At 45.2% G+C, this 26,832-nt stretch overlaps 1 protein-coding gene across 2 annotated transcripts in view; it reads right to left on the bottom strand.

The window, feature by feature from the left end:
• Window positions 1–26,832, bottom strand: part of MTARC1 (mitochondrial amidoxime reducing component 1) — a 73,610-nt gene that overhangs the window by 835 nt on the left and 45,943 nt on the right. The window contains exons 7-9 of one of the 2 annotated variants that reach the window (XM_084979191.1): window positions 13,368–13,434; window positions 10,840–10,977; window positions 10,290–10,413 (exon numbers count right to left, since the gene is read on the bottom strand). In XM_084979191.1, coding sequence (XP_084835317.1) covers window positions 10,867–10,977; window positions 13,368–13,434 — 178 coding nt within the window. In that variant the 3' untranslated portion in view covers window positions 10,290–10,413; window positions 10,840–10,866. Of the gene's footprint in view, window positions 1–10,289; window positions 10,414–10,839; window positions 10,978–13,367; window positions 13,435–26,832 lie in introns of those variants that run through there. The other variant, XM_021064341.2, reaches the window with a different exon arrangement.

Raw genomic sequence — 26,832 nt, 5'->3', positions numbered from 1 at the left:
GTCAGCCCCGCGTCCGCTCCTCTGCCTCGGAGATCCTCTGGGAAGAGAGGAGGGGCGGCCACAAATTAGCTTTATTCCGAGCTGTCACGCACTGACAATTTGAATGAGTAACTTTTCAAACAAAATAAGATGGATGTCTACGAACGTCTCCCTCGGACGCGGCCAAACCTTCCCCCAGCCTAAGAGACAACAAAACAGGCCGCCGTCCGAAACAGGGAGAGCGGCACGCGCGGTCCGCTCCTCTGCAGTACCTTGTAGGAAATGTCACCCTACCTCCTCCTCTGCCACATCCCCGATCACGTGGGGTCTGTAGTTTTGCAAGTGCCCACGAGAGCAGATTTCCTTGGGGTTAAATACTGCTCCCAATCCCGTGGCTGTTTCCCCACAGGGCCTGGTCGCAGGAGAAGCTGCAGTGGTGGCCGAGGTCTTCCACTCGTACTTGGGGTCTTCAGAGCGCAGAGCGCGTGTAGTGGGGGGTTTTCTGCAGCATCAACATCTCTATTTTAAGAATTCGTTCTCTTTTAAATTATAGTCCTAACGGGTTTCCCCACCCCTCTCCCAAACAAACCACAGGCCACCCAGATGAGCTTTTCTTGCACATTTTCAGGAAGAAAATAAAATAATAACAATAATGAAACCACGAAAGCTTTTGTTTTCGATTGTCCTAATAAGCATCTTCTAACAGAACTTCCGCACCTCTGTGGCATTTTTTAAAAGTTCATTTCAGTTAACAGGTCTTACCAAAGAGAAACCCAGAAAGGCAAATGACTTTACTGTGCCTCTCTCGAGTCCAGAATTTGGGCTAGTTCATTTCTAGTGGTTTCTAGCCTCGGGTTGCAGATGCTGTCATCTTAAGCTTTTGACTTTCTCCCGGAAAGTATCAATCACGAATCAATCACTTCTGACCAGCCAGCACTGAAAACAAGCACACCCTCCACCCAACACCCACCCCACCCAGCCTCTGTCTCTCTCTCTACCTCTTTTACTAAAGGGGTTTCTTGCCCAGCTCTCGGCAGCCGGGACAGAGGTGTCAGCAGAGGTGGAAAGAAATGATGGATCTGCTGCTGCACTAGCACCTGGGGTGGGAGAGGCGCCCAGGGGCAATGAGGCCAACAAGGATGTATAAGGCCTTCTGAGTCGTTGGACCCGCCCTCAAAAGCTCCAGCGCCGGCAATAGATGCAAAGGCTGTGGATTCCAGCGAGCCTTGGGTCCGAGGGCGCTGCCTCTGCAGAACTTGGCAGCCCTGGGGGAAAGTCGCTAGCGCCAGCCAGCGTAGATCTGGTGGCCTTAAGCCCTCTCTTCCTCCTTTTTCTGGTGTCACTTCCAATTCCGTTGCAAACATCAAACCTCGGCCTAAGCATGAATTCACTGTACCAAACGGGCCGCATTTAGGCCTCGCCCCAGGCAGCCGGCCCCAAAATGAGACGCGATCCTGTGGGTGGGCACAGGGTGCAGATCGGGCTGGAAGGCGAGCCCTCTGGGTTTCCAGCTGGGCCCACCACCGCATCTGCAGCATTTCAAGGCCTGAGCACGGGGCGGGAGGGGAGAAAACTAGGCCCCAAGGGCGCGTTTCCGCCCCCTCGCCCGCCTCGTGCTCCTCTTTTCCCGCTAGGCCCAAGGTTCAATTTAAATGGCAACTTGTCCCGCGCGTCCCTCGGCTTTCCCAGACCCTTGGCTTCGTTGCACCGGCATCAGCCCCGCCCGGACCCACTCGGAGCTCCCGGAGGGAAACGCGAAAAAGGAAATTTGGGGAAGGACCTCCTGCCTCCTCTCCACACTGCACCCCGGCCCAGGCCTGGGCTCTGCGGGCTCCTGGCCGTCTTTTGAGTCTTCAGAATCCCCTCCCCCTTACACCCCCACTCCTCCGAACCAAGAAAGCAGCAGGAAACCCTGGACTCGCTGGAGTTCAGGTCATCTCCTGTTTTTGATGGGCTCAAACTCGGACTAAATGAGCGGATGTGCCTGCGAGATTGGTCTCAAAATAGAAGTGGCCTTAGTATTTTAGGATACTGCAGAAATCCTTATTTCTTCCGGAGAAAAACTCTATAATGACTCCTAGCACTTCCCCTTTCAATATTTGTGCAACTTTATCTCCACCGACAAGTTGCTCGGGTGACGCAAATCCGCCCTTGTGTATTACAACGACCAAAATAAATGCGCGGAAATCAATTCCCTTCTAGCAATGAAAATATAAATATACAGCTGCGACTTTCCCCTTTAATCTTTGCTTTCCGAGCGGCTCCGGACTGTGGCAAAATGAACTGGTCCAGAGCAATTGAGACGGGGCGGGGAGGCCCTGGGGGCTGAGGCGAGGGCTCCGGGGCCGCCGGGTAGCCCAGCCCGGGGGCGGGTAGCCGCAGAGTCCAGGCTCCAACAGCAGGGAAGAGGGCCTGACTAAGCCGAATTAACTTGAGCTCAAATGTGGCTGTGCTATCCTTGGAGGAAGCTCAGACGAAAAGATGAATTCGTCTGAGGTTGCAGAGCTGCACCGGCAAATTGCAATTGACGAGAGAGGACCGGAGTAGTGTTTTCTCCGGGAAGGTTAAAGAGCTGCTTTTCTGTGGGGCCTGGAGGGCAGGGCGGGGCGGGGGTTGGGGGGAGATGCAATTGTAGGGGTTCCAGATCATCCCATGGCTGTCTTTAAGGCAGACCACCCTCCCCTTCCAATCTAAACCAGAGATTTAGGCATTGACTTCGGAGGGAAAGAGATGGGTCCTGTTACCCTTTGGTCGTCTGTACCTAAATCACCACTTTAAATTCTCGTCCAAATCCTGGGGACACAGCTACACACCAACCCAGCATAAAAGCTCAAGGAGAGGGAGTGTTGAGCATGGCTTGTTACATAAACGTTCAAGGGCTTAAGCTGTCCAGATGTACTCTCTGCTTTTGTTTTTTCTTGTGGACTCTGAACAAAATAATGTGCAACATAATTGCATTGTGACCTTGGGACCCTGCGCCCCTACACACACACACACACACACACAAACACACACACACACACACAGAGGGACACCCTTCATTTTAAATATTTTTTTCAAGCAAAGCAAGGGATGAAAATAATTAAATATTCACCATCAGAAGAAGGAAACACAGTTATCCGGATACGAGAGGTTTGCAGCAATGCAGGAGCCTGAGTATGTTCTGCCTGCCATGCTGCCAGCTGTAGACTTACAGCCTGCTGGGCCCAGAGCTCACATTTAGTGGGAGGTGGGAACCTTCTCTTCCTAGTGGATTCTAGCGTTTAGGACTCGAGAGAACACACACACACACACACACACACACACACACACACACACGCCTCAGATTATTCTAAGTAGGCCACAACTCCCTTTTCCTGGGGATCTTAGTTATTCCCAAAGCAACTACAGCTCCTGAGTTTTTTTCAGGATTGTTAGAGTTTATGGGGGTAGGAAAGGGGAATAGCGGTGTGATGGGACCACAGGGTCCATGGCCACTTGACTTTACTCCCTTTACTTTTTCACTTTCCCAGGTGTGACAGACTCACAGGTGGCCATCTCTTCATGTGGCCATAGCCCTGCCCCTGACCCCTTGCCAGCTCGTCTGGCTTCAGAGCCGCAGGCCGCCTCTTGAGTCTGATCTCATTTGCACTTGCTTCTCACAGCACTTCTTCCCTGTTTCTTTCCCCGTGACCAGCCTGCACACCTCCCAGACCTGCCCACTTTCCCTTTCTCCCCCTCCCCCCTTCTCTCTGTCTCTCCTTCTTTCCTCCCCCACCTTCTCTGGCACACATCACACACACACACACACACACACACACACACACACACACAATCACTGAGGATCTTAGAGACTGGGGAGACAGGGCAGGCACTTTGGGGTTTGCTCCTGTTGCCAAAATCTACATTTTGATCTCTCCAACTCACTTCTCCACACCCAGCCTTAAGAAAGACCTCATAAAACTTAATAATAGAGCCCATTTCCACATGGCGCACTGTAACACAGACTCACATATATTTGCAGTGAAATCACGTCCCCGTAAGAGTAAAATATGCCATCTTTAACATGGGAGAGAATTAGGGCTTCATACACCAGGCTTCTGCTTGGTAGCTGGAAACAGTTCTCACTCCCGCTATTCATACTAGTCATTCGCCTTGTAGAAGCTGGATTTGCTGCCTGAGTTATTGGCTCTAAATAGCTGGGCTTTTACTTCTGGTAAGTGAGTTGAATGTTAAGGTAGGAGAAGCAGGTGTAGCTGAAAATCATAAATTCAAAACAACGCTGCTGTTGAGAAGGAGAGGAAAGTCACTCCCCAAACCATATTTATTTAACCAAATAAAACCTTCCTTTCCTTTGAGACAAGTTTCCCAAGTTAGAGCAAAGGTTCGAAAGACAGGAGCGGGACTCGAACCCAGATTTAGAGGCAGGAATGGGAAGGGACCCTCGGAAGGGAGAGGATCCTCGATCCAATGAGAGGGCCTTGGTAGATGGAGCTAAAGGATTGTCCCCTCTCGGTGGCCCCAGTCTGTCCACCTGCACCCCACCAGAATTGGGACCCCTCTGTTGGTTTTTGTTGTTGTTGTTGTTGTTTTGTTTGTTTGATTTTGCTTTTTTAGGGCCTTGCGTGCAGCACACAGAGCTTCCCAGGCTAGGGATCAGCCACAGCAGCGCCATATCCAGGCCACGTCTGCGACCTACACCACAGCTCATGGCAACGGCAGTTCCTTAACCCACTGAGGGAGGCCAGAGCTGGAATCCGCATCTTCATGGATCCTAGTCTGGCTCGTTACCACTGAGCCACAATGGGAACTCCGAATTGGGACGGCTCTGGATTTAAGGGCAGACTCCTGCCAGCCCTGTTTCAGCTTTGCCAGGGCCCAGCATCTGCACCCTTGATAAGCCCACTTAGTACCAAAAGTTGGTTCTCTACTGACACCTGCTGGGCCATTTCTGCATCGTCATCTGGCAGTGCCCGTCCTGGGCCAGCAACATTTTGTCGTGATGAAAGCTGACTCTTCCTTTTGCAGAAACACAGGTTTCTAAAATTGGTTTGGACCAGCAGCGGTTTCCTTCCGTATTGCCCACAACATGGAAAGATCTTGTCTTATGTGTTTAAGATTACCAGCCACAAGAGGGGAGCTGTCACCCTTCAGGGGTCATACCTTACAGATCTCAAGGCCGGTTCCCATTTATTATCTTACTTATTCTTTAAAACAATCTATTGTAAGGAAGAAGAGGAGGTATTGTCATCCCAATGTGTGTTTAGGAAGTCGATTCTCAGAGAGGTTAAGTGGCTGGTCTGAGGTTCCGTGATTAGGAAACGGTGTTGCAGGGGGCAGAGGTGACGTTTTCTGATTCACCACCCAGAGTTCTGCCACTCAGCCAGTTCCTTCTATGGAGGAAACAGTTTATTCAGAGGAAAAACCCTCAATAGGAATGTGCGTCGGTTTCTGGCGAGGGGCTGGAGCAGAGAATTGTGTCTAACCCAGAGATTGTCACAAGAACACTGCTAACCCAGGGCCGATCGGTGACCACATCATTCATGTGTGATTAGAGGTAGCAGGAATATCCTCAGTCTGAGATTTTTCTCTTCCCTTCTGCTCAAGCTATAGCTGAAATTCTGCTCCTGGAGATCCCTGCTTTGAAGATGAGGCATCTTCCTGTGAATTCATGTACCTAACCCTTTTCATTGTGCAAATACCTGAGGCCCAGGAGCCATTTGGACGGAGCGAAGACAGAGATTCTGGGCACGAGATGCAGCCAAGGACACAGGAAGCAGGGGAGAGCACTGGGTGGGGACCCCTTGCAGGGCACTGAGGAAGGAGACCCAAGGATGGCCTCTTTCTAGGGTCTGTCCTCTGGCCTCAAGGCCCCAAGATGATGAGAGGGCAGCAAAGAGGGGTACTCCAAGCCCTGGCACCCTGCCATTTATTCCCCCCACCAGTACAAATAGTTTTCTAGGATGTCCATGCCCTACTGAATGACACAGAAAGAATAACCTTTCATGTCTGAAGCTTACAGTTACACACCAATACAATTGTATTATAGTAATTTCAGTGGTTCTTTTGTCTGAGTCTTTTCTTTCTTTTTTTTTGCTCTTGGCATCTGGAAATTCCTGGGCCAGAGACTGAACCCTTTAGTGACAACGCCAAATCCTTAACCCACTGCACTGCAAGAAAACACCGTTGCCTGAATCTTAGCTGTTAAAAAATGACTATAATACCAGGGGGACTTAACAGAGAATCTGAAGGGCAAAGAAGGAGAAAGGCCAGCCTAGGGTCACGGAGACCTCTGGGGAACTCAGATCCTCCTGATAACAGGAGTCCACAATCACAGCCTGTTTACAGAAACTTTGTTCCCGGGACAGAGGATGGGTAACGTCAAGCGGGAGTGATGGGTATAAGTGGGGAGTTCAGGGTGTTTGGGAGGCACAACTGACCGGATAGTCAGGGACTTCATTTAAACAGTCCCTGTTAGAGCATCTGCTCCATTAGAACGTGGAGGAAACCACCTTCCATCACAAAATTCGGAGATGGGCCCTTGGTGGTCCTTTACCCTGCAGCTTTACAGTTTATTTTCTCTTGGCTGTCTCTGTGGCTGTTTCCTTCCTTGGGACACGATGAGACAATGTTCCGGATTCTTCAAAGTGATCAGTTGTGTTTGAGGGTATACTTCTGAACCCAGGTCTGCCTGTCGTGTCCATTTGCCATCAGGCTCCCAGAAATAAGCTGGTAGGTTCAGAACGGAAGTCATCTGGAGATTCGGGATGGCCCTGAAACTGTGGCGGAAGGCAAGGTTTGGTACCTCATGGTACTTCAATACTCTCACTTCATAGGAAATGAAACATAATTAGGTTACATCTAATCTCCAGGGGTTTTCTTATTTTCCCGTTGGTTGTGAGTCTTAATAGCCCTTTACCAGGAGAAGGAGAAATCCCATCCCTCCGAATACATGAGGATGCTCCTTGGTGATGGAGAAGAAAACCGACTGCCCTTAATTCTTCCCTTCCGCCCCTTGGTGGGCCTCCCGAGGTGGTTTGTTTATTGTGTTTTTCAACATCCTCAAAAGAAAGCGGCTGTATTTCAAGAAGACTAATATTTCAAATGATCACTCATATCACTAAACGGGAAACCACACGAGCAGCAAATAAACACAGAAGTGAAGCCAGCCCGGAGTTCCCGTCGTGGCTCAGTGGTTAACGAATCTGACTAGGAACCATGAGGTTGCAGGTTCAATTCCTGGCCTTGTTCAGCGGGTTAAGGATCCGGCGTTGCTGTGAGCTTGGTGTAGGTCGCATGAGCTTGGTGTAGGTCACAGACGCGGCTCGGATCCTGCGTGGCTGTGGCTCCAGCGTAGGCCAGTGGCTACGGCTCCGATTCGACCCCTAGCCTGGGAACCTCCATATGCCTCAGGAGCGGCCCAAGAAATAGCAAAAAGACAAAAGAAAAAAAGAAGTGAGGCCAGCCCACACCGGTGACACCCACGGGGGGCTCCTCCTTCACATGCACTGGAGAAGGGATGCGTGATGATTGTCCGTTTAATTCAGGCCCAAACTCTGAGAAAAAGCTGGTTGGGCCTTGCGCTCAAGCGAAGGATGCCTTGATGTCTCTGCATAAGTGGAGCAAACTACTCGAATTCTCTACCGGCTCATCTCATTTACACTCACGCCGAATACATCCCAGACCCGGCTCATCACCTGCCTCCACAAACTACTTCTCCTTCAGGGTTCTTGATAAAGGCACCATTGCCTTGTGGGCTTTGGGGTTTGGGGTGTTTTAAAGCCCAAATCTGATGGTCATCTTGAACTCGCTTTCTCGCCTCACATCTAAGTCTTACTCATGCCACCGTCTTCTAACTCACAAGGATACATTTAAATAAAAAATCCTTCAGGAGTTCCTGTTGTGGCACAGCCGGAACCGACTCAGCTAGGATCCATAAAGATGCGGGTTCAATCCCTGACCTCTCTCAGTGGGTTAAGGATCTGGTGTGGCTGTGAGCTGTGATTAGATTGCAGACGCGGTTCAGATCCCATGGGGCTGTGGCTGTGGTGTAGGCCAGCAGCTGTAGCTGTGATTCAACCCCTAGCCCGGGAACTTCCACATGCCACAGTCATGGCCCTAAAAAGCAAAAAAAAAAAAAAAAGACAGAAAGAAAGAGAAAATCCCCTCTAATTTTCTTGTAAGTCACAACTACCCTCAGATCTGATCTCTGGCCTGGGAACTCCATATGCTGTGGGGTGGCCAGAAAATTTAAAAATTTAAAACAAGAAAAAGATTCCAGAACTTCCCTCATGACTCAGTGGGTTAAGGATTCAGCATTGTCACGGCTGTGGCTCCGGTTACAGCTGTGGCGTGGGTTCAGTCCCTGGCGCGGGAACTTCCACATGCCACAGGCATGACCCAAAAAGGAAAAGAATTCCAAAAAATAAGGTCGCCGGGTTAAAAGGGATATAAATATATAATTGCATTTCAATCAATGATTAATATAATTAGTAATATAACTGGTTAAATATGACTATATCCACGTGCACGTGTAGGGAGACTTTTAGGGAGACATAGATTAGGTAACAGCGATAGATGGAGATCCAGAGTAGATGCTGTCAGAACGGCTGTAACTATTCACGTTTCCACTGTCAGTGACAAGGACACCCTTCTTCCCCTCAGCCCCACTGGGCACCACTGGTTCTTTTACCTTCTGCGGATCGAATGGACACAATTGGATATCTCCTCTTCATTTCCTGACTTCCCGTGAGGCGCCCGATTCTCCTACTCTCTTGTACCGGGGGCTGTTCCCGGACTTTAATTTTCGCAGCTCTAATTGGTGACGATATAGTAGCTCTTCCAGCACCCCCTGTTTTCCTCAAGGCCCTGTGGTCAGGAGGACTCCCAGACTCCCCAGGACCCTCCGCTCTAGCCTGAACCCTCTTTCTCTGCCCCCAGGACACACGCTTTCTTGACTCAGGTCTTTGGTGTCAGGCTGCTCACAGCAGAATTCAGCGAGGGCTTAAGACAGCATCCAATTTGCAAGGAAAAGACATCTCCCAGTTTATATTCAGGTGTCTGTGCGTTGCTCAAAATGAATTGCCCCGAATATTTCCAACAGTAGACCGACTAGGTATGGTTTGGAAAGAGGCCTAGGAAGGCCTTCGTCCACACCAGCTCCCTCCACACTCGCCCTCGGTCTTAACATCCGGGTCACCTTTCTCCGCTGCAACTCGAGACGGGAGGCTATTTCGGTTGCCGGCAAAGCCCCACATCCAGCTCGCATGCCCTCCGCCTCGGACACCACCTCTCAGCATCAAATGCAGCATCCACCTCCCTGTCCCCGAGCCACCCTTCTCTCCCCAGCAGCCACATGTGCTGGAGAATTCCACTGGAAGGGTAGCATCTGAGATGCTCAAGGAGCAGGAGCCCAAGAAGCCTGTGCGTGGACTTTAACAGACTTCCCTGCAGGAGCCCAGAAGCCAGCGTCCTAGACAGCGGGAGACTCGAGGCTCAGGGCAGGCCTGGCCGTGGACCGTCCCCTCCATCAGCAGGAGGTGAAAAAGTTTCCGCTACCCTCTCCCTCCCTGTGTGCTTCCCTCTCTTCCCCGTAACCTGCAGAGTTTAATCATGAAAACCATGGAGAAGCTTCTTCTGAAATTTCTCTGAAAATATTCCAAACCTTTCTCCAACCTCCCCAGGTCAGAGTCTGCTTGCTTCATGCCTGGGGGGTCCCGTTGTGACTCAGCAGGTTACCAACCTGACTAGTATCTGTGAGGGTGCAAGTACCCATGAGGCCTCGCTCAGTGGGTTAAGGAGCTGGCGTTGCTGGAATCCTGTGTTGCTGTGGCTGTGGTGTAGGCTGGCAGCTGCAGATCCAATTCGACTCCTAGCCTAGGAACTTCCACATGCCGAAGGTGAGGCCATAAAAAGCAAAAAACAAACAACCCCGCAAGCATTCATGCACAAGTGGAACTGTGTTATTTGGTTCCTACACGTGTACATTGCCCATATATCCCGACTCAGCTGTAAACTCACGGGAGCAAGTCTCTCTCTGCAGCCTCACCACTGCTTCGCCCATAAAATGCACCAGCACATGGTCAACGTTCAATAACTGTTGCCTGACCAATAACCAGAACGTGGCTAGTGTCGTGCCCATGCTCTCATCCCACTGAAACAGTTCTGTCCTCCCAAATCTGCACACACCATTCCCCCCACGACGCAAACCCAGCTCACGTGTGCCTTGGGGATCATCTGGTCAGGACAATCCCTCCTCGTGATACCTTTTGGCCGCGAGACCCTCAATACCTCGTTTGTGAAAATCTACCCCGATGCTGAGGCCATGCTCACCGCTTCCTCACGTGTCCCTTTTCCGAGGCCATCCCATCTGTGCCCCTGTTTGCCTTACACACTCTACTTCTTAGGGGCGCTCTTCCTCCACGTGTTCCAACAAGATGAGACATACTCGGTAGGCTTAAAGGAAAAGATAGATGCGGTTATCAAAACAGTTTATCCATAGCTTTGAGGTCTAGAACCTGGAGTGTATTCATTTTCTATGCTGTAGGACAAAGTGCCACAAAATGTTTTGGTTTAAACCAAAACATCTCTTATTATTAGGCTAAGGTGGTTCTCAAGGCCACTTTTTTACTTCTGTGTTTGATCTTTCACGGAACTAATATTTTGACACAATTTTCAGTTGTTTTCTGTTTTTGTTTTTGTTTTTTTTTTGCCCAATCTGTAGCATATGGAGGTTCCCAGGCTAGGGGTCAAATTGAAGCTACAGCTGCCAGCCTACACCATAGCCACAGCCACACCAGATCTGAGCTGCATCTGTGACATACACCACAGCTCATGGCAACACCAGATCCTTAACCCACTGAGCAAAGCCAGGGACCGAACCTTTGTCCTCATGGATACTAGTCAGAATCATTTCCACTGCGCCACTATGGAACTCCCTGTTTTCTTTATCCAGGCTGTCTTTTCTTCATCAGCAGTTTTGTCTCTCCGATGACATTGGAATGCTTTTCTTCTTGGCAGCTGTGAATTTTGTATATTGAAAAGGCAGTCAGACTTGTTGTCATGGTCCCTTTTCCCCAGTGTGTGGCTTCCCCTCTGCCCTTAACCTCCATGAGCGCTGGGGGCTTTTCTGCACAGACCCAGATAGCAAAGTGTCTGCATCCTCCCTGTAGCCATCACTATGCTCCCTACACTTGGGGTACAAGCCCCCACTCTGTCAGACCGCTCCAGGGACGTCTGATTTCCTGGACTGCCACGTGTAGTCTGAGGTTATGGCTTCTGCATTTGGCACTAGCCTGCTGTGTCTGCTTGTGGACCTAGCTTCCCTGAGAGCTGAGGCTTTATTCTGTTCAGTTTTAGTTCAGCTACTCTCAGTTAACCCCTTCAAGGCTGAGCCGAACGTGTCAAAAATATAAAAAGGGAGCAGGGGACAGTGATTTTTAATTTACCCAAACTAAAAATCTACAGCCAATCCTTTTTTTTTTTTTTTTTTCTTTTTAGAGCTGCACTTGCAGCATGTGGAAATTCCCAGGCTAGGGGTCATCAGAGCGGCAGCCGCCGGGCTACACCACAGCCACAGCAACCCAGGATCCTTAACCCCCTGAGTAAGACCAGGAATCGAACCTGCATCCTCATGGATCCTAGTCCATGAGGGCTAGTGGCTGAGCCACAATGGGAACTTCTATGGCCAATCCTTTGACAAGCAGGATTTGGTGGTCACAACTCATTCCACGTTGCTTTGAAATGTTTAGGATAATTGTTTAGTAAATTGGAGTATAGTATCATTCCTATGTTTATTGAATTATTTTAAGAAATTCTTTTTAGTGCTCTCAGTATGAGCATCACTATTAGGGCTGTTTGTTTCTTTGCAGCAGGAATGTCTCAGCACTTTGTTAATGTAGATATTCATAACTCCAGAAAAATGCAGGTGTTTCTAGAACTGTCATGGGAAACAATGTAACTTCACTCCCAGGAACAGAGTCCGTAAAAGGGGGGACTGTGTCTCAAAAGGGAGGGATGCAAGTCAGATTCTCAAAGCGAACTCCACACCTAACAACGGTGCGTACAGAGCCCCAGCGTGAGTGGGGAGGCATCCCCGGGGCCGGCCTGGGGTGGGAGCGAGAGGGACCTTCTTCAGCAGGATTCTGTTTTTAAAAAATCATGTACCAGGGAGGTCCCATCGTGGCTCAGTGGTTAACGAACCTGAATGGCATCCATGAGAATGCGGGTTCGGTCCCTGGCCTCGCTCAGTGGGTTAAGGATCTGGCGTTGCCATGAGCTGTGGTGTAGGTCACAGACGCGGCTCAGGTCCCATGTTGCTGTGGCTGTGGTGTAGGCTGGCAGCTACAGCTCCAATTTGACCCCTAGCCGGGGAACCTCCTTATGCCACAAGTGTGACCCTAAAAAGACCAAAAAAAAAAAAATCATGTACCAAAGCTTGAATTACCAAGATCAAGTCCAAAAGAGTAGTAGGGACCTCTAAGTGTAGTTGCAGAAAGACTAGAGCCCAGACATCTATGACTGGTTTTTAAAAAATAGGACTTGTACATCTATGTCTAAAAAGAAGGATGAGGCGCTCCTATCGTGGCTCAGTGGCAACGAACCCTACTGGTATCCAAGAGGATGCTGGTTCAATCCCTGGCCTCACTCAGTGGGCTAACTATCTGGCATTGCCCTGAGCTGTGGTGTAGGTTGCAGATGCGGTTCGGATCCCAAGTCGCTGTGCCTTTGGTGGAGGCCGGCAGCTGTAGCTAGCCTGGGAACTTCCACATGTCACGGGTTCAGCACTAAAAAACTGAAAACAGCAATAATAACAATAACAACAATAAAAAGAAAGTTGAAAAAGCACCAGGCTTCAGTGAAAACCATAAGCTATCAGCTGATAACAGAGGGAAATCAAAATTTCCCAACTCTTATTTTATTCAAGTCTTTACTAGTTAATGTAAATTTGGAGTTCCAATATAATACATGCTTCTGTTATCTCCTTTTCCTTGAAGGCACTCAAAAAAGCAATTACTTTAAATGAGTTCCTTTCTTGAGCTCAGATTCGTTATATCCCAAAGTGCTGGAAAGCACTCAAATATGATCTTAGATTAATTGGTAACACTATCTTTAGGATTCTGTGAGGCATAGGAGCGGTGCTGAAACCTTGAGGCAAAAATTAGGCCAAATTGTAAAGGATTTTTAGACTTCAGACGGGTAGATTATTGTGTTCTCTGGAAGTTCTGGGCTGGAACGTCACGTCGATAATTTGTCTGATTTTGAAAAGCTTGTAGGAGTCCCCTGAGGCAATATGGATTTTTTAAAAAGAAGTAGACACGTCAAACTAATCCCTCTTTTCTTAAAAAGTCATGAAGTTGGTAGAATAATTCATTCATTTACAAATATTTATTAAGCCACGTATTACATACCAGAAATTCTTCCACGCAAGCTCGTAGACCAAAAGAGATAAGTCCTTGCTTTAAAGACGCATGCATTCTGGGGGTGAGGCAGGCAAAAAGAGAATAAATCTATTCTCAGTTAACAGTGATAATGCTGGGGAGAAAAGTAGAGCAGGATAAGGGGATACAACGCCAGAGGAATAATGCTGAAAAAAAAAAAACGCATTTTGATAGAAGCAAAACATTCAACAGTAGCTGTAACGTACTTCAGGACAAGCTGGTGAAACGTGGATTAACGACGTGATGCTATAGGTGATGGACTTGTTCAACCCTGACACACAGCAGTTGCCACAGACAAAGACAGTTTCGTGGAGGAATATGCCTTCGGCTCTTCCCGGGCTGGTCCTGCCTAACATCAGCATCGATGATGTGGATGGAACAGTAGAAGGCACACGATCAATATGCACTGGAACAAAGCTAGGACGGGCAACTGGACAAAACCCGTAGAAAACCAAAAAAGGGCAAACTAATGGTGTTAGGGTCTCCGGAAATTCACTCCTTTCTAAAACCAACAAGGATACTGGCAAAACCAGCCAAAATAAAATTTGTTCAGAACTCTAGACATTCACCCAAACCCTGCAACAATGTAAGAAATATTTCTTTGAGAAACATGGTGAAATCTTGCTAACGAGTGGGCTCTTTGTAGCGCTTTAGCTGAGCATTCTGAGCCCCCCTCTCCCCAGCTCTGAAAACCAGGAACGACAATCAGCACGACGAAAGCCAGCAGCCTAGCAGCCCTTAGACTAAGCTGAATAATCTGGATTTCCCCTAAAGTCCCATCCCCAGAGAAATGTCACTTTGACTTCGCTGGAAACCTCCATTCTCTGGAGTTTGCTGGAAACCTCCACTTGCAGAACAGAGCAATTTTTTCTAATATTTTTTCTTTTTAAAAAAGTACATAAGTTTTATGTACACTGCAGAGCGATCACCACCACAAGTCTAGTTAACATCCACCACCATAGAGCTGACCTGTTTTACCCACCCCAACCTCTTTCCCTCTGGTAACCACTCATCTGTTCTTTACATCCAGGAGTTTGTTTTTGTTTCATTGTATTTGTTCATTGGTTTCATGGGGGTTTTTTAGATTCCACACTTAAGTGAAATTATATGGAATTCATCTTTCTCCATCTAACTTATTTCACTTAGCATAATAACCTCAATATCTATCCATGTAGTCATAAACAGCAGGATTTATTCTTTTTAAGGCTGAGTAGTATTCTCTTTTTTTTTTTTTTTTTTTTTTTTTTGTCTTTTTGCCATTTCTTAGGCCGCTCTCGCGGCATATGGAGGTTCCCAGGCTAGGGGTCTAATCGGAGCTGTAGCCACCAGCCTACACCACAGCAACAGCAATGCCAGATCCAAGCTGAATCTGCGGCCTGCACCACAGCTCACAGCAACGCCGGATCCTTAACCCACTGAGCAAGGGCAGGGACCGAACCCGCAACCTCATGGTTCCTAGTCGATTCGTTAACCACTGCGCCACAACGGGAACTCCTCGCTGAGTAGTATTCTATTGCGTGTATATATATATATTAGATATATAATCATAAAGTATATATGGAAAGAACGTATTCTGCCTTTTTTGGATGGAATGTTCCACATGTAGCAAGTCCATTTGGCTACAGAAACTGATCCATCATGTTTATTTTACATTTACCTTATGCTGTGAAATTTTAATGTTTTATGTTTTCTTACTATTCATTAGTGCCATTTATTTACATCTTAAAAATGCCCTTTGCTACGTCTTGTAGAGTCAATTTCGTGTTGGTGAACTCCTTTAGCTCTTGCTTATCTGGGATACTCTCAGTCTCCCCTTGAATTCAGAATAATAACCTTGCTGAGGAGTTCCCGTCATGGCACAAGGGAAGCAAATCCAACTGGGAACCATGAGGTTGCAGGTTCGATCCCTAGGCCTCACTCAGTGGGTTAAGGATCCCGCTGTGGTATAAGTCTCAGACACGGCTTGGATCTGGCATTGGTGTGGCTGTGGTGTAGGCCAGCAGCAACAGCTCCGATGAGACCCCTAGCCTGGGAACCTCCATATGCCGAGGCTGCACCCCTAAAAAGACAAAAGATTAAAAAATGAAAATTTAAAAATTTTAAAAGATAACCTTGCTGAGCAGAGAATTACTGGTTGGAAGTTGTTTTCCTTTAAGCACTTTGAATATGTCACACCTCTCTCTTCTAAGTTTTCTGCTGAAGAATATGCTATAACCCTACGGGACCTCCTTTTTTTTTTGCTTTTTAGGGCTGTACCTGCGGCATATGGAGGTTCCCAGGCTAGGGGTTGAATCGGAGCTATAGCTGATGGCCTACACCACAGCCACAGCAACACAGGATCCGAGCCACATCTGCAACCTACACCAAAGATCAAGGCAACACTGGATCCTCAACCCACTGAGCGAGGCCAGAGATTGAACCTGCATCCTCATGGATGCTAGTCAGATTTGTTAACCACTGAGCCATGATGGGAACTCCCTGTAACTCCATTTTCTCTTGCTGCTTTTAGGTTTCTCTCTTTATCCTTTACTTTTACCATTTCAATTATAATGTGCCTTCGTGTATTTTATCTTCGGGTTCATCTTATTCAGAAGCCAGAATCCAGTAGGATGGAATATTCACTCATCTGGTGGAAAGCAAAAGGTCGTCTACTAAGAATGCTTGTCAGGCAAAAAATATCCTTTAAGATGAAGTAGAAATTGCGATATTTCTACATAACTAAAACGTAAGAGAAACATTGCTAGCAGGCTGCCCTACAAAAAAAGGACTAATCGTAGTCTTTCAGGCTACAATAAAAGACACTAGAAAATAACTCAATACACAATGAAAAAATAAAGAGTACTGGTGAAGGCAATTACATGAATAAGTATAAAAGACAATATAAGTGTAATTTTCATTTGCAACTTTTTTCTCCAATCTGATTTAAAAGATAATTGCATAAAACAACACTTAGAAAACCATGTTTCAAGGACTATGATGCAGCAGATATAATTTATATGACGATGATGCCACAAAGTAGAGCTACTTAAGATCAACGTTTTGGTATACTATTGAAAATTAAGTTGGGGGATTTCCCATCGTGGCGCAGTGGTTAATGAATCTGACTAGGAACCATGAGGTTGCGGGTTCCATCCCTGGCCTTGCTCAGTGGGTTAAGGATCCAGCGTTGTCGTGAGCTGTAGTGTAGGTCGCAGACGTGGCTCGGATCCCGCGTTGCTGTGGCTCTGGCGTAGGCTGGTGGCTACAGCTCCGATTTGACCCCTAGCCTGGGAACCTCCATGTGCCGCAGGAGCAGCCCAAGAAATAGCAAAAAGACAAAAAAAAAGAAAAAATTAAGTTGGTATTGATCTGAACTAGGTTACTAGGTTGTTATAAATTAAGATGCTATTGCAATCCCCAAGGCAACCACTAAGAAAACAACAACTATAAATATGAAAATAACATATATATATATGGACAATAGAATTAAAATGGCACACTAGAAAATGTCTAAAAAAATAACGCAGTAATGGAGCTGTAGAGGAACTGAAATAACTTGCAATGTGTAAAAAACGAAAAAAAAAACAGAGTTGTAAATCTTGCCTTATCAGTGATTATATAAAATGGAAATGGATTAAACATTCCAATAAAATGGCAGAAATCGGAGAATAGTTTTTTAAAACATGATTTAACTATACTGTGTGCAGAAGACATGCTTGAGATTCAAAGTCACAAACACACTGAAAGTTTAAAGGTTGAAAAAGATACATATCATGAAAACAGAACCAAAACTATGTGGATTAGCTATACTAATATCAGGCAAAATAGGCATCAAAGTGAAAATTATTATTAGAGCTAAAGAAAGACATCTTATAATCATAAAAAGGGTCGGTCTATCAAGAAGACCTAATTAAAACTACCTATGCACTTAACAATAGAGCCACAAAACACATGTAGCAAAAACTGGTAGAATTGAAGGAAGAAATAAACAATTCAACAATAATAGTTGGAGGCTTTCAATACCCTACTTTCAACAATGGATAAAATTAGACAGAAGATTGTTGAGAAAACTGAAGACTTGAAAAACACTATAAATCAAACAGACCTAATAGACATCTATAAAACACTAAAACCAGCAACAGAAGAATATACATTCTTCTCAAGTGTGCATGGAACAATCTCCAGATAGACTTGTTAGGCCATAAAACAAGTCTCAATACATTTAAAAGGACATAAGCCATAAGAAGTATGTTCTCTAAATACATGGAGCTAGAAATCAGTAACAAAAAAATTTGAGAAATTCACTAACATGTGATAATTAAACAATACACTCCCAAATAACCAGTGGATTTTAAAAATCACAAGGGAAAATAAAGAATATTTTAAGATGAAAGAAAATGAAAACAGCATACCAAAGTTTATTAGATATAGCAAAAGTGATTCTTAAAGGGAAATGTATAGCTATAAATATCTATTTCTTAAAAAAAGATCTAAAATTAATAAACTTTCATTATCAGAAATAAGAAGAGCCGCTAAATCCAGAGCTAGCAGAAGGAAGAAAGTAATAAAGATTAGAGGAGAAATAAATGAAATAGATACCAAAAAAAAAAAAAAAAGAAAGAAAGAAAATCAATGGACCAAATGCTGTATCTTTGAAAAGATCGCTAAAAATTGCCAAAACTTTAGCTAGACTGACCAAGAACAAAAAAAGTCTTAAATTACTAAAATCAGGAATGAAAGAGGTGCCATTACCACTGATTTTATAGAAATAAAAATTACAAGAGAATATTATGAACGATCATATGCCAACAGATTAAATAAAATAGATGAAACGGCTAGAGTCCTAGAAAGACTCACCTCCAAAGACTGATTCAAGAAGAAATGGGAAAGTTGAATTAGTAGTAAAAAAAAAAACTTCCCACCAAAAAAAACTTGTCATAAAGTCTCAGATGGGTTTATTGATGAATTCTATCAAAGCTTCAAAGAAAAATTAACACCAAACCCTTCCAAAAAATAAAAGAGGAGGTAACACTTCTCAACTTACTTTATGAGGTCAGTATTACCTGGATCTCAAAATCAAAGACATCACGTGAAAGGTACACAACAGTATCCCTTACAAATAAAGACATAAAAATTCTCAACACAATACTAGCAAACATAATCCAGCAACATACAGATAGAGTCATATGCTAGGGCCAAGTGCAATCTAGAAATGCAGGGTTGGTTCAACATATAAAAATCACACAAGATCATATAACCTATTAGTAGAATAAAAGGGACAACACATACACTCTTCCGAATAGACAAAACAGCCTTGAAAAAGAAGAATAAATGTAGAGGGCTCACACTGCAAGATGGGTTTTAAATCTTACTGTAAAGCTACCAAAATCAAGACATTGTGATACTGGCTCAAAGACAGATGTAGGCCAATGGAATAGAACTGAGAGTATGCTGGTCAATAGATTTTGACTACAGTACCAAGTCAATTCAAGAAAGAAAGAATAAAAAATAAAATAAGAAAGACAGTATAGTTGTCAGTCAACAAAGGGTGTGGGATAACTGGATATTCACACGGCAAGAATGAACTCATTGCCCTGCGTCACACTCTACATAAAAATTAACTCAAAATACACCACTGATCTGAATTTAAGAGACAAAACTATAAAATTCTTAGAAGAAAACATAGGACTAAATCTTGGTGATCTTGTGTTAAGCAATGATTTCTTTATCACGGACTTGGAGAATAGACTTGTTGTGGTTGCCCAGGGGGAGGGGGAGGGAGTGGGAGGGATCAGAAGCTTGCAGTCAATGGATGCAAACTAGTACTCATGGAACGGATTAACAATGGGATCCTGCTGTGTAGCACTGAAAACTATGCCTAGATACTTACAATGCAGCACAACAATGGGAGAAAATATTAGGTATACATATATCTGTAACAGGGTCCCCATGCTCTACATTGGGGGAAAAAAAAGTGTGTTGGGGGAAATAACAATAAAAAATAAATTTAAAAAAAAGCAATGATTTCTTATGTGACACCCAAACACAGTCAACAAAAGAAAAAATAGACAGTGAACCTCATCGAAATGAAAATGTTTGCACTTCAGAGGACATCACGGGTTGTAAAAAAAACAACCCAGAGAATGGGAGAAAATATTTGCTAATCATGTGTCAGATGAGGGACTTGTATAAAGAACATAAAGGGAGTTCCCATCGTGGGGCAGTGGAAACAATCTGACTAGGAACCATGAGGTTGCAGGTTCCATCCCTGGCCTCACTCAGTGGGTTAAGGAGCCAGCATTGTCGTGAGCTGTGGTGTAGGCCTGCAGTTGCATCTCCAATTTGATCCCTAGCCTGGGAACTTCCATGCACTGAACGTGTGGCCCTAAAAAGCAAATAAATAAGTTTACATGGACTTTTACACTTGGTTAAAATGTTCATAGCGGCATTATTCATAATGCCTAAAAAATGAAAATAGCCCAAATGTCCATCAGTTGATGATGTGATAAACAAAATGTGGTATATTCATACGATGGAATATTATTCAAACATAAAAAGAAATGGATTATTGATATATGCTACACCATGGATGAACCTTTAAAATATTGTGTTAAGTGAAAGAAGCCAGATGTAAAAGACTGGCTGTATATTCTGTGATTCAGTATATATGAACTCTCTGAAAATGGGCCAATCCATAGAGGCAGAAAGTAAATGAGTGATTTTCCAGGGGCTGAGGGGAAGAAACCCGACTATAGTGACGAGTGCACAATTTTATGAATGTATTAAAAACTACTCAACTGTACACTTTAAAGAACCGAATTTGGGGGGTTCCCTTGTGATGCAGGGAAGGATGGGTTAAGGATCCAGCCTTGTCTCCAAGGTAGTTCAAGTTCTTGTCTCCGAGGTAGTTCGAGTTCGATCCTCAGCCCAGCACAGTGGGTTAAGCAGCCAGTGTTGCCACAGTGGTGGTGTAGGTCGCAGCTGTGGCTCAGATTTGATCCCTGGCCCAGAAACTTCCAGATGCCCCTGGTGTGGCTGCAAAACAAAAAAAGAAAGAAAGAAACCACTTGCACAAGCACAGATTAGGGCTATTTGATTTAGCAGAAGTTTGTATGAAGAAATTCTGTGGGCCAACTGCTTGACACCCCTGAAAGCAAGATGTTTCCCCTCCTGCTGATGTATTTGCACACGCTCTGGTTTCTCTTGCATTTGCACACGCTCTGGTTTCTCTGGAGCATTCTTCACCCCCACTGCACACTCCGCATCCTTGGCCAGCTCCTGCTTTTCCTTCAGAGCTCCTTCCACACTTCTTTTCCTGCCAGCCTTCCCCCACCTCATTTCCCTTCATTATTTGATCTGTGCTGGGAACGGTCCTCGAGTCCCAAAGCGATTTGTGCTCACCTTGGTCACAGCCTCTACTACCCCCATTACAGCTGCCCCTACGCACACATGCCTGGCTCAGAGTCCCTTCCAGGCAGAGACGGACTTCTTCACTCTGTAGCCTCCGTTCCTGGCACATGGACTGACAGAGAGCAGATGCTCAGGAAATGGTTTTCAAAGACTTATTGAGCCAACAGTGCTACTGCAATGATAAATAAAGGAGTTGACGAAACAAAGAAAATCATTTCATTAAAGAGATGAAGGGAAGAAATAATTATTCAAGCCAAATCATCAGATTTCTACAGCGAGAGAATAAAGGCAGATGATGGAGGCCTCAGGGAGTAACATAGGCGGTAAATGCCTGGATTCCATCCCGCGCAGGGAAAGATAAACAACTGGGCATGTTGAGCCCAATAAGAGAAGTGAAAACCATGCACAGGCTTGATGGTCCTCTCATTTGGCCATATATTTGGAAAAGTGTCATGTGTCCAAGAGACTAGACTGACTCCATGTTTAGCAGTTGGGAGAATTGGGACATGAAGGCGACCATACTAAAAATCATGAGAGAAAGGGCATCTCTAAGCAAATTTCAGTCCAGTCCATGAAGTTGTGGGTTCAATCCCTGGCCTTGCTCAGTGGGTTAAGGATCCGGCGTTGCTGTGGCTGTGGTGTAGGCCGGCAGCTGCCGCTCTGATTAGACCCCAAGCCTGGGAACCTCCATATACTGTGAGTGTGGCCCTAAAAAGTGAAAAAAAAAAAAAAAGTCATCCTCTTTGTGGCTTCTCTACGTCTCTCTCTCTCTCTCTCTCACACACACACACACACAAAATTAATGGTAATAACAATAGCTTAATTGTATTTATTATGGTGCCAGGTACTGCATCACATCCTTTAAATGCTTGATATCATTGAATGCTTGCAATATTTTGTGCAAAATGCACTAGAAATTGTTCTTACAGCTACTTTCTTTAAATATTCAACAACATCCATTTTAATGTATTTTGCAAAAGAAATCCCCCAAAATACAAGTGTCTTTTTTAAACAGTTGAAAATAGATACACATTAATATTTTCTATTTTGTTATTTTTCCTTCTTTATTAGCTTTATTGTTGCTATTATTCCTGAGTTGAATGTTTTGATTATTTTTTAAATTTTCATTTTCTAAAAGGAAGGAATTTTAAACTACAAAATTTCCTCTGAGTATTATTTGGATTACATCTCATTTGTTTTGATAACTGGCCTTCTTATAATTTATTTATAAATAATTTTGATTTACTTTTTTTTTTGTCCTCTTTGGGCCTCACCCACAGCACATGGGGGTTCCAAGGCTAGAGGTGGAATTGGAGCTGTAGCCACTGGCCAACAACGCCACAGCCACAGCAATGCCAGATCTGAGCTGCATCTGTGATCTACACAGCTCATGACAATGCTGGATCCTTAACCCACTGAGCGAGGCCAGGGATCGAAACTGCATCCTCATGGATGCTAGTCAGATTTGTTTCCACTGAGCCATGACAGGAACTCCCAGTTTTGTTAAACCCAAGAACTTAGAAGGACACCTAAAATTTTTCAAACAGTTTTTCAGATGTTCCCATGTGGCTCAGTGGGTTAAGGATCTGACTTTGTCACTGCCGTTGCTGGGTCACTGCTGTGGTGCAGGTTCGATTCCGGGCCTAGGAAATTCCCCATCCTGAGGGTGCAACCAAAAAATAAAATAAAAAAATTTGAAAGGAGAGACTCCTATGTGTGTGTGTGACACCAATTTTTGATAATTTTTACTTTTATTGCATGGCACACAGAGAATACAACTTGTATGATTTCACTTAGTTTGGAATTTGTTGAGATTTTCTCTGTGGCGCAACGTGTGTTCTAATTGTTTTTAATATTTTTAATAATAATATGTGTTGCTCTATTGAATACCAAGCCTTACACATATCTATTAGCCAAATGTGTTATTAAAATGCTATTATGTTATTGCTTGTTCTGTATATTTATATTTAGTCTTGTTTTGTGTATCTTTATCAGTTGCTTCTTGCATTTTTACTGGTTTTTGTTTTGTTTTGCATATATATATATATATGGAAATATATATATATATGGAAAGCTAGATAACTAGATAGATAGATACGGTTTTATAGGTATATATAGTTATACGTATGATCTATGTATATGTGTGTATATATAGATATATACCTATGTATATACGTATTTCACCCAACTCCAATATATCTCTTTTTTTTCCTTCTATGACATTCAAATTTCCTTTTTCCTGTCTATGATTCAGTATTTATTAATACCTGGGAAGCATCACGTTACTTTCACGAAGAGCACTTCAGCGACGGGACACACACTTTATATTTTAAGTAGTTATTACTATTTTTTCATGGCGCGTTTATATCTTTAAATGGAGCTTTATTTCCTGCTGGCCGTTCCTTACACATCGCTCTGGAAAAATAGCCCCTGATATCAATGGAAATCACACCAAGAGCACGATTCCCAGGCACCCACCCTGCACCGGGGCGCGCACGCTGTGCTGCGGATGGAGGGAGAATTCACCCTTCTTTCATCCATCCCTTTCCTGATCCCCCCCCCCCCCCATGCTTTCCCAATCTGGTTCTGTCTTTGCCGCCTCTCTCCCGCTCCCCTTGCCGCCTTCTCCGCGGTCCTTCTCCCAGCAGATCTGATGAAGACGCCTATTCCCCACAGGCCTTCGGAACAAACCCTGCTCTGTGGGCCTCCCTCCCCGAGAAGGTAGGTGGCTGTGTCCCTGCCTCTGAGGCCTATTTTTACACACATGTTTGTCCGGAGTCTGACGTGGTTTATCACAGTCTGCAAAGGCCCATTGTTCAGCACTTCAAGAAGAATGTTGTTATATTGCCTGCGAGTGCGTCAGCCCGGCTCTCTCTGGACGAGCTCTTGGATGAAATTAGATAATTTCCATTAGAAGACTGTTCATTATTAGTCCCTGGTGCCAAACTGGAGAAGGAGCCAAGATGACTATTTCTGGCCAGGCTCACCTCAGGAAGGAACCTTCTCAGCTTTAATGGGCTTTTGCTATTGTTGGTAGCCTTCTGTTTGACACCAGGCCAGCCCAGGGTTGGAAATTGTTTAGAAAGCTGCATGAAATATAATAGAACCCCAGCCATTTGCTGAGGCACATTCCTGCACAATGTTTATTTTGAAGAAGGGAAAAAAATATATTGTCCTTGGCAGACAACAATTAAAAAAAAAAAAAAAAAAAAAAACCCAGTAACTTGAATCTCTGACCATATGCTTCTTGTTGCCAGTTGTGTTTAAAAACTCCCTGCTGGTATCAGAGAATTTCACACTGAAGTGATAAATCTCATGTAATATTTATAAGCATCTTCATTACAGACCCGGGAAGATATTTAAAATTACCAAGGCCTTGCAAGGCTGAGGCTATTTGGAAGGGGTGGGTGAGGAGGAGGAGAAGGGGCTGAAAGAACATTCCAGACTCACAGTGGTCCCAGTCTGGGCCCAGATGTGGGCCCACAAAAACCCTCTGCCCTGCTGTCTAGTCAGAAGTCTTTCTCACCCAACAGATACGGAGGCTGAGCTTTTCCGAGCTGGTTGTGTTCTGAGCAGACTTAGTCCCAAGCCGTGGAAGAGAGCAGCAATAAATGCCTCGTCTCTTTAGTCTTGAGGACTTAGTACAGAACGCTCTTTGATCAGAATGGTGGCGATTTTCATTTGGTTTTATTTTGGGTTTTGTTCTGTAGAAGCTGGCTCACCATCAGAGTTGACTCTGAGGCAAAAATTGCCTCTATTTTGGCAGAACTATTGCATGAACAGTCTAAGCCTATTAAAATGTGGGACATTTTTAAGTGAGATTGACATCCCTGAACTGCTTTCTTACAAATTTGCTTAGTGTCACAGGCTTGGCTTTCTTTGATTGTCCAGTCTTTGGGGGGCTAAGTGAACGTGCTTGAATATGGTAAACAGAACAAAATTAAATCAAGGGGAAAAAAAAACCCCTAAGGTGGAGTCTCAAAAGACAACCCTTGAAAAGGCAATCAAATTCCATGTCTAAGAGTGCCTTAGTGGAATGAGCATGCAGTTTCCCAAGACGGCTTAAAGATAAAATCTGCAAGTCTAGAAGCTGATTCCTTCAAATGACATTAAGACGTCCTCAGACACGCTGCTTCCTTCCAATCATCTGGCCTTAGCCTTGGCCTTTTCCTCTTTAGCTCATTTAATAAATAAAATGTACAACTGCGTCTTGACTGTCAACAACAATGGGAGGGGGGGAAACAGAGATAATTTAAAAACATTCGCCCAAGCCAATCAACAAATCAACTTTTGACAGAAATGTCACCCTCTTCCCATGAAATCTCTCATCAGAAATACTGACCCACGGCCAAAACGGACTGGTGGGTGGTAGCTGAGCCCAGTCTAAAGGGCAATGGAGACGAAGAAGGCCCATAGACTCAGCTCGGGCCCCACCTAGAAAACAGGGTTCTGGTTTATCCTGAAGGGGGGGTCCAAGCACCCATGGGCACCAGGAATGAGTTCCAAGTGGCAGGAAGAATCCTGAGATGACCTTCAAATTCCCCTCCCCAGTGTACATGTCCTGTATAACCCCTTCCCCTTGAGTGTGGACGGGACCCATCAATAGGGTGGGAGATGGCTCTTGTGATCAGAGCACAAGATGCGGCCAAGAGAGAGAGATTTCGCAGTCACCATTGAGCTCTGAAATAAGTTCGTTTTGGCTAAACCAAAGGGAGGTTATCTCTCCCTTTTTTGAATTCCACATGTGGGTGATAACATGTGATGTTTAAAAATTTTTAAACATCATATGTTTAATTCCACATACTGGTGATATCATATGATTGGTCCCATGATTGGCCGACAGGGACCTGCTGTGGAACTCAGAGAACTCTCCCTAGTGTTCTGTGATCATCCATGTGGGAAAAGAATCAGATAGACTGGGTATGTGTATATGTATGACTGGGTCACTTTGATGTATAGCAAGAATGATCACAGCCTTATAAATTAACAATACTCCCAGAAAACTCTAAAAAAAGCAAAAAAGGGGGGAGGGAGTTCCCATTGTGGCTCAGCGGTAACAAACCTGACTAGTAACCATGAGGACTCGAGTTTAATCCTTGTCCTCGTTCAGTGGAATAAGGATCCAGCATTGCCATGAGCCGCAGTATAAGTCACAGATGCAGCTCGGAATTGGTGTTGCTGTGGCTATGGTGTAGGCCCACAGCTGCAGCTCCAATTCAACCCCAGCCTGGCAACTTCCACATGCTGTGGGTATGGCCCCCCCAAAAAAAGACAAAATTTCTTTAAAAAGGGGGAGAATATCTTTCTTTGGCCATGCCCATGGCATGGGGAAGTTCAAGGGCCAGGGATTGAACCCATGCCACCACAGCAGCCTCAGTTGCTGTGATGAAAACACCGGATCCTTAACCAGCTGTGTCACAAGGGCACTCCCAAAGGGAGATTATCTTGAGTGGATCTGAATTAATAAAGCATAAGCACTCGTCCGGGCACCGTCTTTCCTCCAGAGTCATTCTCCTACCTGTGGAGTATGGACAGGGCCAGTGTCGAGAGTGGAGGAGTCCTAGGGCTGCAGGGAATCGAATGCTGCTGACAATCTGAATGACCCTGGGAGTGGACCCTAAGCTCCAGATGAAAATGCAGCAGGCCCACACTTGGACTGTAGCCTTGTGAAACCCTGGACAGAGGAGCCAGCGAGGCTGGGTCCAAGTTCCTGCCACACAGTAGCTGTGAGCTAATAATGGTACTGGCTTAAGCCTCTAAATTTGTGATCATTTGCTATGCAGCAATAGATGACTAAGGCCAAAGCCCTACAGACAACTGGACCAGCTTTGAAAGGCTGATGCTCTGCCTGAGGTCGGCTCTGGCTGCAGGCCCATAGGTGGCAGCTCATCTCTGGGAACACCCCTACAGTGGGCTTCTCCCAAGGGCCTTCAGTTGGACATGACTGCCTTCCTGCAGTTCCTGGGGCCCTGAGGGACCCCTCGTTGGCCATTTCTTTTTCTTGAGGCAGCATCGTGGACCGTGGGGGCGATGGCGTACTTTAGAG

This window comes from Sus scrofa, chromosome 10, assembly GCF_054392235.1.
Source record: "Sus scrofa isolate SSC_HxYL_T2T_F1_AM1 chromosome 10, Sscrofa_HxYL_maternal_Yorkshire_Landrace_v2.0, whole genome shotgun sequence".
Taxonomy (NCBI): domain Eukaryota; kingdom Metazoa; phylum Chordata; class Mammalia; order Artiodactyla; family Suidae; genus Sus; species Sus scrofa.
The sequence above is the reverse complement of the archived record's forward strand: the minus strand, read 5'-3'. Positions and strand labels throughout refer to the sequence as shown.